This window comes from Molossus molossus, unplaced genomic scaffold, assembly GCF_014108415.1.
Source record: "Molossus molossus isolate mMolMol1 unplaced genomic scaffold, mMolMol1.p scaffold_m16_p_1, whole genome shotgun sequence".
Taxonomy (NCBI): domain Eukaryota; kingdom Metazoa; phylum Chordata; class Mammalia; order Chiroptera; family Molossidae; genus Molossus; species Molossus molossus.
The window spans coordinates 32,679,692-32,694,869 of record NW_023425344.1 but is presented as its reverse complement, the minus strand read 5'-3'; the positions used below and the strand labels follow the sequence as shown (position 1 = coordinate 32,694,869).

The following is a 15,178-nucleotide window of genomic DNA, read 5'->3' as shown; positions in this document are numbered from 1 at the left end:
ATAATGCAATTCTTATGCTGATTTTCAGATTGAACAGAGAATTACTCAAATATTCTTTTTCTTTTTGTCAATTTTTCAAACAAAATTATATGAGGTCATTTATTCTCAGCATAATTAAGGGGAAAGGGGGTTGGAGGGCTGAATGGGGGTAGTGGCGGGATTGAGCCAAAGAAAAAAAACTCATGGACATGGACAACAGTGTGGTGGATTGCCAGTGGGGAATGGGGGAGGAGAGATGGAGGAGAGTATGGGGGGATAAATGGCGATGAACAGAGACTTGACTGGGGGTAGTAAACACACAGCACAGTGTACAAATAATGTACTGTAGAATCACGTACCTGAAACTTGTATAATTTTGTTAGCCACTGTCACCCAATACATGCAATAAAAAGAAGAAAAGAAAAATAAATTAAAATTGCCTGTGGGGAAAAAAGAAAATCATTTTGGCAGAACTATTCTAGGACTTTATCATTTTCCCAAGGGCTTAGTGCTTTGACTATTTTATCGTGTTCTTTTGAAACGAGTATCGTGTCATACTTAATGTTATTTTCTGATCTTCAGTTGTAGGGCTTAATGTGTACAGATTTTCATTTGCCAGTGGTTTCAACTGTGATGTGAACTGTTCTTCATTCTCAGTTTCATTAACAGCAAAATACTTACATTTCGAATCCATCTGTAGGGCAGATGCTACTGTTAAATGGAAGTAGGTTTGTATGGGAAACTACATTTTTAAGTAGTCAGTACATCATTATATATCTTCACACTCTGGCAACTCAAATAATGAGAAACTTATGTACACATCCTGGAAGTGATACCCTGGAAATTATTATAGGTTTCCTTAAGACTTGGGATTTGTCAGCTGGATAAGGAACCACACAGGTCACTACCCTCAATTATCACTCTTCTCTTGCCTTGAAGCCTTAACAGTGACAGTGTGTGTAAAGGGCTCTCCTTTTCCATCAGGTTTGCTTAGCTAAAACAGCTCAACTTTCAGAGCTCCCTTTCATGACCATAATCAAAATTACTTTATTTTCTCTCATATCACTCTATTCTTTTTCTTGAACACTTCCACAATTTTTAATTGCTTTCTTAGGTTTACTAGTTTAATTAATAGTGTTTCATCTCTTAATTTATAAGCTCCGTGAGTTTATTGGTCATATATATCCAGCACCTCACACTGCCTGTCACACAATCAGTATTCAACAACTATTTAACAGAAAACCTGGAGACAAAAAAGGATCCCGCCCTGTATCACAACTGCCTTAATTCAGATCTATATCACTATGGCAAACCATCCCAAAGCGTAGTTATCCTGTTCTCTGTATATAGCCTGATAGAATTTTTTCAAAAAGCGTAGTTCAGTTTATAGGTCATCCATGTGATTCTCTTGATTCCTTATCATTCCATCAGAAGATGAAGTCTAGCTTCTGTCTGGCATTAGAAGGCTCTGTATTATCAGATTTCAAACAGTTTTCAACCATTTCATTTCCCTGTGCTCCAGCCTTACCAAATTCAAATTTGTATTTGCCACCCATAACTGTCTGAAATACTCTCTTTGTGGAGCTTATCATCCCTAAGACTTGATTTCAGATAGGAGCAACTGTAAAGCTTTCCCATGATAAATATGAGAAATACCCTTCTTGAGAATAGTAGAGGAGGTAGAGTAGAACTAAGCACACATCAATGTCAAATTATATTCTGAAAGCATTTCTTTCCATTTCTGTTTTTCCAGATATTTAATTCTCAGTACAAGGTGGTTGTGTCTTGGGCATGCACACACGATAAGTAGTTCTTCATCACCCCACACGTTTCCACCAGCTTGCTTGCTTCCTACTCCCTTCATAAAGCTAATGCTAGCATCACTATATATCTTCCCTTTCTCAATAAATGTTAGTCTTTTTATTGTTTTTTTCAGTATACATTTGATATTCAAATTTGTTGCCATCTCTCATTATATTGCCTTTTTATATTCTTTGCTTCAATAATGAAAGACTCTTAACTCACAATGTCTAATTGGTAGACCTTTTAGCAATTTCTCTGGCAAGAGCCACATAATGTAGTTGTTACGGATAGGGACACTGGAATTAGACTTCTGTTTTATCATAGCCTTACCTAGTCCTTGGGTAAGTCCTGAAATAAGCTTTAGAAAATATTCATCATGCAGCAGTCACTAGATATTTTCATTTAAAATGGAAGTGTGTGTTAAAGTAGCTATGTGGGGACTTTCAAGTGCTAGTCTAAGGACTTCTGCTAGATTGCATAATAATCACTTAAGGGACCCTGATTCATGGGTACTAACTTCAAAGATTCTGAATTAGAAGGCAAGATGAAGCAAAGAGCCTTTTTTTTTAACTCCTCTGTGACACATGTATTAGTCTTAACAAAAGAAATAATGGGTTAATAATGTCTAGCAAGGAAAACTAACAAATCTATTATTCAATGTTGTGCTTATTATTTCAAACATAGTTAATTTGTTTTAAAAAACAAACTTTTTTTCCCTTGGCCAATTTGGCTCAGTGGTTAGAACGTTGGCCCAAGGACCGAAGAGTCGCGGGTTTGATACTGGTCAAGGCAGGTACCTGGGTTGCAAGTTCAATCCCTGGCCCTGGGTGGGGTTGTGAGGGAAGCAACCAATTGGTGTGTCTCTCTCACGTCGATGTTTCTCCCTCTCTCCCTTCACACTCTCTAAAAAAAAAAAAAGTTTTTAATTGAATGTGATGCTATTTTAAATTCTTCACTGAGCCTAGCTCTCTATACTTAAGAACAGGTATCAATAAAAATATTAGTAGAAATTCAGACATATCTTAATGCATTCATGGACTTTGTTATTATCAAGATGTAGCTTCAAAATGAAAAGCAAATAATCTTGACAAAAGGAACACAGGAATAGCTGGTTTATTAATCTTTAATTTTATCCCTGTTTTAGGTCTGGTTATAAAATATGTGCAGAATTTTTATGTTATGGATATTTTATAATCGCAAGAACCTTAAATTTTATTTCTTAGCAATTGAAATGAGAAAAAATAATGTTTAAAGATTTATTATATAAACTGTTTAGGATCAGCTTACTGCTAAAAATGATAAAAGATTCATTCTGAGACATACACACTCATATTTTCATGTTCTTTGAATTATCTCATAGGATTTGGAACCAAGAGCTTGGACTTCCTGTAGTTCATAAGGCTATTCTCAGTCATGTGTACTTAAAGGGCAGGAGATCCCAGATCCTTGAAACCTACTTTTCTTCCAAGACAACTTTAGATACACATGTTCAGTGAAACAGTCTTCAGGCTTCTTTCTGTAGACTAGTTCACTTTTTAAAAGTAATGTTTACTGCTTATCTGCACTAGAACAGTTCTTCCTTGACCTGTAATTCTGCTTTTGCAAAACAGCCCTTTTGTTTTCTCCCAGGTCTTCTGCACATCAGTCTTTTATGCTCAGCAGTATTTAATGTTAATAATCAGGCATTAAGGTATATTCAGTAATGTTTTATAACAAAATAATATTTCACTTTGTTAAACCAGAAGATACACTTTGTGCTTGTCTGTTACCTTAAAGAATAGAAATAAATACCTTGCACCATGAAGAAATATGGAGCTGTTTATTTTTATTTTATCCTCAGAAGAATATTGGTGCTAAAGTCTTTATTTAAAAACAAAAATAGTTTAGCTTCTCAGTTGTGTGGAATGTTTTAAGAATTACTGAGTAATGTTTATGATTTTCCAGGTCATGATCCTCATCACAGGCGCACACAAGGCATTTGCTCTCTACAAAGCGATAGAAGAAGGCGTCAATCACATGTGGACTGTCTCAGCTTTCCAGCAGCACCCCCAAACTATTTTTGTGTGTGACGAAGACGCTACCTTAGAATTAAGAGTTAAAACTGTGAAATACTTTAAAGGTGAGCATTGAAATTTCAAAAGCAGAATGTGAGACTATTCCATTGTAGAAGACAATTAAAATTTATTGTGATTGTGTAGTTCATCCTGCATTGTGGCCTCTTAAAAACTGGCCTTGTGCTAACACAGTAGCCCGTTCTTTCTAGGAACAGAAGTGATATTCAAAGAATATCTCACCTTATATAATAGCTTTCAGATAGTTTTGTATTTTTTTCATGAGGAGAATCTCTTCAATCTGTATTTTCAGTAAATAAGATTTTTCTTGAAATCCAAAATTTAATAAAAAATTTACTTTCATATTGAGTATACAGGATTAAATTATACAAAGGAAACGTGTAGATATATATGTCCTTTCTGATCTTCTATCTGTCCCACCTCCCTCCCCAAGCTATGTTTAGAATCTAATAAGCGGGTAAGGTGGGTTGTCTGCCAGCTCAGTTAATCTTCACAATTTCAAACAAATGATTCCTTTATATTAAAGTTGTAATGGTTAAGTATCAAACAGTCTGGCGTAAACCCTACAAATGAGCAGGAGTTGGATTTCCCGGACGTTTGCACGCGTACTTTCCTCTCACTTCTTCCTGCAGTCTAGTTCAGTAAACCTTGAACCTCATTATACCAGGTTATAGATGTATAACCACATATGCTTGATGTAATGGGTAATTTAAGAGATTTTCAAGGAAAATTCTGAATTCACTCAGATTAGAAGCCATTCATTCCCTGCTTAAGAGAATGGCACACATAAACAAGCTATATAAATAGGTAATCTTTATCAGCATCTGTATTTATATAGCTGATATGAAAATGCTGTGTAATTGGTCATACATATAGGTGACTAATCCATAAAGTATGTAGTATGTGAATATAAAGTTTACATTTTACTCTGGTAACTAGGTTTTACTTAACATGTATTAGAAAAATTACACTGAACCAATCAAACCTATATTTCATGGATATCAAGGTTAAAGGAGTTAGCATATTTTACTACCTCCTAGACACATGCTTTCCCCCTTTGTATCTTGTCCATAATTGGGATGTATTTAAAATTGGTGTCCTATCATAGTTTATCTGGTAGCATTTTTTTTCCTTAGTGGCGCATAAAATAATGGTGTGTCTTCAGCCTTCCATATTCATGAAATATAGTGAATAAACTTAAAAATTATGTCATTTTAAAGCAAACCAGGAACTCATAGTTGATGTAAATGTGAATGTTAAAAGTATGGAAGGTGACACACAAATAAAAGTTTGGCAAACAGTTAAAATAGTCTAATTTTTTTTTTTTATCTTCACCTGAGGACATTTTTCCATTTTTTGTTCAGATAGAGTGGGAGGGAGAGAGAGGAAGAGAGAGAGGGAAACATTGACATGAAAGGGACACATTGAGTGGCTGCCCCTCACACGCGACCCAACCAGGGCCGGGGACAAACTGCAACCGAGGTACGTGCCTTAGCAGGAACCAAACCCACGTCTCTCTGGACCGCAGGCCGACGCTCTAACTGCTGAGCCAAACTGGCCAGGGCAAATAGTCTAATTTCTAAAACAAAATTTGATCATGTGGATATTGTTTTGTAACTTGCTCTTAATTGTTGTGCAAGTTTTTCTGTTTTACTAAAAATTCTTCAGAATTATTTTTAATGGCTTTGTAATAGTCAAGTAGACATCATAATTTGGATTATTTCCAGGCATTTATATTTTTATCAGGTAAAATACCAGTTTTTTTGTTTGTTTGTTTTTGTTTTTAGCAAGCCACAAATATATCAAATAAACTGAAATTTTTTTTAGCTTCTTAGTAATTTAACAAATAAAAGCAGAGAATGTCAGTGATGAGTCGTGAAAAAGACAGCTCTTGGATGGAGTGTTACCCATAGTTCCACATACTCCTTTCGATTTCATCTCAGATGTTAGATTACTTGAAAGAATCTTCATTATCCACAGATTTTAATGACAGTTTTAAGGAGATTCATTTAACATTGTCATTTTTCTAGTGCCAGCAATTCTCAGATAAACCCTTGTACTTGTCTGATTTTGTCAATTTGTTTTTTATAAGGAAGTTTTTATATTTTAGTGAAGTAAATATTTAATAAGATATTTAATAATTGCCATTACCTATAAGACCAGGTGCTACTCTGAATTCATTATTACTTCTCACAATACTGTGAAGTGGGTACTTGTTAAATCACTTACCCAAAGTTACAAGGCTCATATGCAGTTAGCTGGGTAAATGACATCAGGCTTACCTGGAGTCTGAGCTTAGTCCACTGTTGTAATGCCTTACAGAAGAGTCAGCTCTGGCTGTGGTATGGTCTACATTAAAGTACTTCCAAAAAGGTATAGACATAATGTTAAAGATAATTTAAAGCAGAAGAGAAGTACATGATTGTGTGTATTTAGTTCTTTCAGTTCACCTATCCAGGTTCTAAGCTTTTCTGAAACATTTTGAAGTGCACAACTCTCATGAGAGAATTGCTGCATTGCCTTTCTGTGGACAGTTTTCCCCTTGGAGCTGTGCACATTGCTGGAAAGGCCCAGGATAGCTGCTCGGTCCGGATGCTCCTCCAGTGTGGAGAAAAGTGGGACTGAGACACTGCTCTGGGCTGTGTATAGACCTCATCTTAAAGTACGGTGTTTTGATACAGGGTAAAATAATTGATATTCATGAACTCAGGCATATTATAAATGTAGTTTATATATGCCTTATCCTCACTGAGTTATATCACTTTAATATGTACCGGAGGATATGAATCCTACCATTATCATCTCTTTCTTCAAATCCCATTCACATCACTACCCTTCTGCCATCACTAAAATGTAGAACATGAATATTAAAGGGCTTTGATTATTTAGCTCCTGAAGAAAATGTAGATTAACATTTAAACAGTAAATAACAGAAGTTTATTTTAATATATATCTTTTGAAAGATAAAAGTATATCACAGGAAAACAGTTTTTAATACTTAATTTGTTTTTGCTTTTTAAAATAAAACTTACATTGTATGTGCTTGAGATAATATATTTTAAGACATCATATCACGGTGAAGAATTTTTTTCTGTTCCATCCTTTTTAGGTCCTACTCTAATAGCTTGACAGAGGTTGGATGAGTTCGCAGTGAGCCAAAACCATAAAATTGACATTTCCAGTCTATGATACTTAATTTTTCTTCTTCTGGCAACATGTCAGGATGTCTATAAATTTTATCAATACTCATTAGAAGAATTTACTTGTTTATGATTTAAGTAGCAATTATTTTTATCAAATCCTTGGGTAGGAACTTAATCAATTTTTACCTTAAGTCAGTAAATTCTTGACTTATCATCCAAAAATCAAGTAATAAGATTTTCAAGATTTCTAGTTGGGAAGCAGCCTTATCTTATGTATAAAAGTTATAGCCAACCCATAGTTAAAAAAAAATTATGATGAGTTGAATTTTTAATGTTTATCCTGATGTTTTAAGTTCTGTTTTAAAGTTTAAATGTCTTCTTGTCCATGATCAAAGCTGTAAAAAATGATAGATGAATTGTATCAAGTAGAATGATCCTCTTGAAGACAAAACATCTTCTGAACCACATGGTTAAAATCACCACTGTCTTGTGCCCTCTTTTCTTGGCTCTCTCTAGTCTCCATTTTACTTCTCTTTATATAAGGATTGTGAAATAGATTAAACACTGAAGCTAAATCCTGTATTAAGTAAGATTGGCTCTGTCTATAGATATCATCTGATAAATCTTTTTCATTAGCAGATATTCCTTTGCACTTTAAACATTACCCTTTAAGATCTATTTTTGGTAAATGTAAATTGTATTTTACAGTTAGTGTCATCAGCCAAGAAACATGGGTTAAAGTGCCTTTAGTGCATTATCTAACACAGGGTAATAAAAAGTGTAAGAAGTATCCTTGCCAAAAGTAGTTGACATTCCTCATAAAAGCTGGCTCATTAAGTGATTTGAGAAAATAAAATGTAATGTATTGCATTAAAATTAAACTCCACAAAGGCAGGGACATTAGTTTTGTTTACTACATTATTTCAGCATCTAGAAGTACACCTGGTACACTGGAGGCACTTGAGCAGTTGTGGGTGGTTGGACAGGTAGGTGGATGGATGAACACCTGACTATGAAACCCCATCAGTTTAAGTGCTATATTATGTAAATCCTACCATGAAGGCTCAAGGATACTGAGTGAGGGAGAGTTATAGTTAAATGGTTGTTAAAGGAAACTTTGAGCTGATGGTATTGAGAGCCCTGGAACCACAGATGGAAGGATGAGCTAACATAGTAGCAGAAAAAGTTCCTGTTATTAGCACAGAACATTTAATGTGTATTGATAAAGTGGGGCTAGATTGTCCTTTAAAACAAAAGGGAGTGTGTAGATTAAGAGCAAAAGGGCAAACCAGAGTTGGCTTGTCAGTGGCTCACCTTTTTTGGGTCATGGACAACCTCGAAAATCAGGAGAAAAAAGACAGTCCTCAGATAAATGCACATATATATGTGCACGCACATGTGCATACATATGTTTATATGTTAATGTGGGAGATTTTCTAGCTGTCGTATCCTAGGATTCCAGGTTGAGTTGATACTAGACTTGATTTCTCTCAGGTGGACAGCTTCTGTCATCAGTCTAGGAGTCAGAGTTGGTTCAGTGTTGACTCCTTTTTCCTGCATTCTAAGTTTAACTCTTGTTATGTTTAAATATGGAGTGTTTAACTTTTTTTTCTTTTAAACAAGGATAGTATCTTAGTTTTTTGGTTTTTTTAAATCTTGAAAATCCCAGTATTAGAATGTAGGCCATGGGCAAAAGGGTAGTTTAGTTTAAACCATACAAAGAATGTTCACTGAAAAAATGCTTGTGGATTAATTCTATTCTGGCTTCCCTCAGAACTCTTACATTTGAACATCCAAGAGTGAATCTCTTCCTATAAAGGTGCAGAATTAATTGTAGCAGCCTTTTTAAAATTTTTTCCCCTTTATTGATTTTAGAGAGAGCGGAAGGGAGAGAGAAAAACATTGATGTGAGAGAGAGACATCTATTGGCTGCCTCTTGTACACCCCCTACTGGGGATGGAGCCTGAGACATGAACATGTGCCTTCACCAGGAATCAAATCAGGACTCTCAGTCCGTGGGCTGATGCTCAGTCCACTGAGCCGCGCCAGCTGGCCCATAGCAGCCTGTATAGTACCAAAAGGATATGGGGAGGGGGTTTTATTAACCCTGAGAAAAATAGTTTTACATACTGAGCAATAAGTCAGTGTATTTCAAATCCAGCTTCAGGGATAGCTTTGCATAGAACAGTCTAATGAATGAAATAGACATTGGTTTGTCCACATATTCATGGATTTTTATCACAGGCTTTTTGTCTTCAAAGCACTAGTAAGCATTTGGGAGAGAGGTTGTATAACTTTATAGGAACTATCACTATGTAAACATTCAAGTATCTAATACTTTTAGACATATATAAACCTAACATCATTATAAGACAACTTTTAAAAATATATTTTTTTATTGATTTTTTTTAGAGAGGAAGGAAGAGAAACATCAATTAGCTGCCTCCTGCACACCCCCCCACTGGGGATCGAGCCCCCCGAAACCTGGGCATGTGCCCTGACTGGGAATCGAACAGGGACCTCTCAGTCCATGGGACGATGCTCAGTCCACTGAGCCACACCAGCCAGGCTATTATAAGACTTTTATGTAATATGTTGAGTATACTGCTTTCTGTTTTGAAATTTTGAGCTGACATTGCTCCCTTTTATAAATAAGGCCATATAGCTAAGTGGCTACCATATACCTGAGGTGGAGGGTGAGCCAGTCAGGTGCCTTTATGCTTAGTTTGGAACTTATACAAAAATCCTTTTATTCCCTGGGTTAGTTGTTGCTCCATGTTTTGCAGTTTTTATACTTTTCCATTATTCACTTTAACCTTTTGACCCTTCTTTTCCTCTAGCTGCATGGAAGGCTTAATATCTGTCCCTCCACAGTCCTACTTCTAGATTCTAAATTTACCCTACATCCTTTTCTAAGGTCCAGCCATTCTGCCAATGCCCTTGATCCTTTCCTGTCCTAACTTAAGGACCATGAACTACAGAATCTCTGTCTCCTTCCTCTCCTTTCCTCCTGTCAGTCATACTTTGCTCAAGGAGAAGAGCATTCCAGACTGAACCAAACAGCAAGCATAAAGTTCCTGCACTGGAACCAAGTTTAGTTTTTCAGGGGCAACAAACCTAGGGTTGAGTACAGCATAAAAGTGGGAAAGTGAGAGGACATGAGATCAGCAGGATAAACAAAGACAACAGAATAAAATCTAATTTATTTTCTAAGTGGCCAGAGCAGTTGGAGAATTTTAAATAGGGAAATAGTATAATCCAGTTTCTGTTTTAATATAGTTTGAAAATACAATCCCTCTCACTTGACTTTACAATGGTGCAAGAGTGATATGCATTCAGTGTTTTGAACTTTGATCTAGCTCTGGGATGCTGTATGCAGTAGAATACGCCTGTGATTCATAGCAGCCCTGTCAGCCATGTGATCATGAGGCTAAACAACTCACACTCTACAGTGTAATTTAAGTGCATTTTCAACTTAAAATATTTTCAATTTATGAGTTTATTGAGAGGTAACCCCATCATGAGTCAAAAGGGAATCTGTAGTGCAAATTGGTTGTGCTGTTGAATTAAAAAAGGAAAAGAGGAAAAACAAACAGTGGATTTAGTGGTGTGGCTTCAGCCTGTCATTGAAAAGAAATGGTCTGGAAGGGAACAAATGGGTCTGGGCCTCGTTAAATTTAAGGTACAAAGTAGGCTGCTGAGTTGTTAGCATTCTCTTTCAGATGCACTAATAAATTTTCTCTCTTCTCTCCTTTTAAGACTCTTCGCCTCTGGTTTTCCCTCTACTACATGAACACTTCAGTGCTCTTTGCTTATTACTTAAAAGCAGGTCCTCCTCACAGTTTAGATTTTAGAGTGGTTTTGCAGCTTTTCTGACAATCATCATCTATTTATTAAGCAAGTACCCTGCCTCCCCAATTCAGTAATCTCATTTCCTGAGAAAATTACATCATGAACCCCTTTCCCCAGCCCGTGTGTTCTTAACAATCTGGAAAACGTAACTCATTTCTTTAACTTCAAAAACACAAAATCTTTTGTTCATTAATTGGGACAATCTTTTTGTTTTCCACAAAGAAATGTATGTATTAAGACATTAGTAACTGGAAAATATTTCCCAAGAAGCTTTAATAGAAAATTTATAGGTATACCAATTATAAGATAAAATTTAAATCTACTTGGAAATTAGCCTTTAATAGAAGTTTTCTTCTGTATTATTTTAGTAAAGCTCCCTCGGTATGGCTTGTAATCAACACCTATTGTAAATATACATGTCAAAACAGTGGAAAACAGCCAGGTGAATGGATACATTATTCTATTGGAGATATAAAGCTGTCCTAGGATTAGTGGACATTTGATTCTGCGAAGTCCGTGGGACATTCGGCCATGCCAAAAGGTCCTTAATATTTGGTTCTGTCCAAGATGTGCATGGAGATATCTGGACTATGCCAAAAGGTATTTTTGATGTATTAATTCAGTAAACTAAAAGTGTACACGTTATGGGCTATTTGAACCCAGGATGTTGTCTAAGCATGGACATTTTTGATAGGACCAAATTTAAAGGACCCTTTGGTGTGCATTAAATATCTCCATAGACATTTTGGATGGGACCTAAGGTCCTGCAAGGCCATCCCACTGTAACAACAGTTCTGAGCCCTTCATTGGAGTCTGGTAGAGGAAATGACCGAGGATCAAACTCAACACTTACATGTAATTAAAATGCATTAACAAGTCAGTATTGAAATTTGTTTCTTTGTCATACTGGAGCTCTGATGACAGGACTGCTTCTGCTCTGGTTACTTTGAAAGAACCTGTACACATTCTGGATCTAGATTCATAAATAATTGTAAATTGATTTACTAGGTAGTTAACACTAAACGTTCTGAAACATTTCTATTTGTATTTTTTTAAATAAACTATTTTGTATCAGGTAGGGATCTATGTATTTATTTATCTTATAAAATCTTTGGTTTTCTAAAGTAAATGAGATATAATTCAAAATTTAAAATACAACTAGAACTGTGCTTTTTTTCTTTAAGGTTTAATGCATGTGCACAATAAACTTGTGGATCCACTATACAGTATGAAAGAAGGAAACTGAAGGAGACTGGAGCAAAACTCTGCTTGACTGAACAGGACTTTTATAATAGATGAGTTTGCAGCTATGCAATATGATAAAACATGGGGAATTTTTAAAGATCGTCACTTTTAAAGTCCAGTATCCATATGTTAAACATTCCATATTTAGAATGTGTCCATTTTATACTAGGGTTTAGGAGAAGTCGTTGGCTCTCATAATTAATCAGCTGTTTATTTTAAAGTACAGGAGTCACATAGCTGCTCTATAAAAATAGCACAGAAATGAAATGTCTGCCTGTTTAAACATTTTAAAGGTGATGATTCTGTACATCAAGTACTCCATATGACTCCAGTGGCATTGTTAGATTTTTATTTTTTAATCACATGAAGACACAACTATCATTGCAAACCTTTACTTCTGAAATGCTATCTTATATTTTCCTGTGCATTACACAAGCTTTCTGCACGTAGTTGCCTTAGTCATCTTCCTGCAGTAGCATCTGGACATCAGAGGTCCTGCTATATATTGTAGGTACAGAAAATTTGGAGAAGACAGTGCCTAAAAGTACATATACATCCTTCTGGAAAGTATGTGTAAGGGCATGATTTTTGTGCACCTTTTTTACAAATGTGCTCTTGTTTTTATTTAATGACTTGAGTTCATGCTTTTAATATAAGTATTTTGGCAGTTATGAGCTTTATACCTAGTAACACACTTAAGGAAATTCTTTTAAATAAAATTTTCTGATTATTGTTAAACTTCATAAATGATTAGCTTTATTCTTTACATGTGTCTAAAAGGATAATATAATTAAATATATATAAAAGTAATTATTGTAAACTATTTTAGATTGCCATAAGAACTTGCATCATTAAACTGCAAATAAAAGTATATTGTTTTCTATCTTTAACTCTAATAAAGCTTATAACAAACAAATATAAGTCATCTAAATTTTATTTCCAGAAGTGAAATTGAACACATGCATCTGAGAAATTCCAACAATTAATAGTGGCCGTTGAGCCTGCATTTAACTTTTTATTTATTGCTATCATGTAATTAGGAGATCTAAGTTAAAAGACAGTGACTCTGCCTATAATTTCGTAGTCTTACTCCTTGGAGAGTAAAAAATACTCCCTTTTCCTCTGAATATTTTACATGTTATAAGCCCATCTATAAGCAGCATTACTTATGTATCTGCTTAATTGCCTTTGTGATTGAAATTTATTTACAGTTAAGTTCCTTAAAATACTTAAATTGCAAATAAATTAGAAGTTAAATAAACATAAATTAAACTGTTAGGATAAAATATACTACTTTAATTCCAGATACTAAAGTTGTAATAGCCTTAGGTGTTGTAAATGGTTTGTAAATGACTAGTCAATCAGTATCATCTTCCAGTCACACCTGGTAATTAAGTATTGGTTACTGCAAACCGCCTAACTACCTTAGAAGGTCATGTAGTATCTTAGTGAAAACGCTAAAGGTACCTGTTTTGGTGCACAGTCCACCAGTTATTACCGTCTTTAAATGTGTTAACTGAAAGACAGCCTAGATCTTTCCATCACTGCCCTTGATGTTAGGAGGCTAATTTAGGTCCATGTACCACAGCTTCTCAGTGAACTTTCTGGTTACTGTAGCTCCTGAACAAGGGCTAAGCTGCTGTTGAGGAGAGAACTAAGAAACCTATTGAAATTATTTCCACAAGAGGCAATAAAGCACGGAAGCTAACTGGGGTTGGAGAAACGACTGAACTGTGTTGTCGGACAACACGAACCCTGAATTTCTTCCCGTATAAAATGGGATGGTAATAGTCCCTGCACCTTGATTGTTGTACAGACTGAATGAGCGAATGCCTATAGAGCTCAGCGCGATAGGTATCACATAGTAAACGCAATAAATGGTGGCATTCTAAATACTCAGGTCATAGTTTATAATATTTCAATGTTTCCAAATTTCTTAGCTATATAAGGTCCTCTGGGGGGATATGCTTAGAAAATATACAACTTTAAATCATGAAAATCACCTGTTTGAGAGCATGGCCAAGGAAGAGAACTTAAACTTATGCTAAAATTTTTTTAAAATACTTTTTGTACCATTATTACTACCAGTAAAACTATTTCTTAAAGAGTCAGAGGTTAAAAGAAGAGAATGTATCCAAATTGAAAACACACTAATAAAGCAAAAATACCAAATACATGGTGCATACTGTGTACCCAGTACCAACTTTTTAACTTTTCCCTAACAATAATGATAGCACAGAACACTATTTTAGAAAGTGTATTTAAATGCTTTTCTAGTTTCAAATATAGTTTTTTCCAAAATACTGTTGTCATGGAGCCTCATATTTCATCTATTTCATTACAGCTAAAAGGGACAGCAGAGATATCTGAGCTAATTTAACTAGGACTAAAATCACAAGTTATTTAACTCCTATACACAATTTTAACTAAATCCCCACTACCTTAATTTATGATTAAAATTATCATGTAATAACCATAATATAAAATTCATTGATAGTCTTATCCCTAGAAGACATTACCTCATCCATTTCAGTCCAGGTGGAGGACAAAAATCAACAGCTATATTACACTCGATCCTTGAACAACCAGGGTTTGAACTGGGTGGGCCCACTCACAAACAGATTTTTTTTTCTATTAGCTTGTGCAGTTCAGTGAACCCTCTCCGTTCAAACTGGCATTGGCCAAGGGTCAACTGGCAATTAGAATCTGCATATGTAGAGGGCCAGTGTAAGTTAAGCGTGGATTTTTTACTGCAGGTGATCAGAGCCCCTAACCCCTGCGTTGTTCAAGGGTCCGACTGTATTTGATCTTTTACAGTAATCCAGTCAGCCCTCTATTTTGTTCATTGAATAAACATGGGAGTTAAGAGCACATGCTCTGAAGTAAGACAGCAAATTTTTATTAGCTGTGTGACCTCAAGTGAGTAAATCTCAGTCTCAGTTATGAAATCTGGTGTCATTAAACTGTCATTAACAGCTGCTGCTAATACCAAACCCCTGTCTATAGCTTTACACAAATGCATTTCAATGATCAGAAATAAGACAGTCCCTATCCTTATTTTAACTTAAATGTATATAGGGTGAG

The 15,178-nt window shown here is 35.3% G+C and overlaps 1 protein-coding gene across 2 annotated transcripts in view; it reads left to right on the top strand.

The window, feature by feature from the left end:
• GNPDA2 (glucosamine-6-phosphate deaminase 2) overlaps nucleotides 1–12,781 on the top strand; it is a 31,937-nt gene extending 19,156 nt beyond the window's left edge. For both annotated transcript variants that reach the window (XM_036244796.1, XM_036244794.1), the window contains exons 6-7: nucleotides 3,727–3,901; nucleotides 12,034–12,781. In XM_036244796.1, the coding sequence (XP_036100689.1) occupies nucleotides 3,727–3,901; nucleotides 12,034–12,095 (237 nt within the window). In that variant the 3' untranslated portion in view covers nucleotides 12,096–12,781. The remainder of the gene's footprint in view (nucleotides 1–3,726; nucleotides 3,902–12,033) is intronic.
• Nucleotides 12,782–15,178: the final 2,397 nt, after the last annotated feature.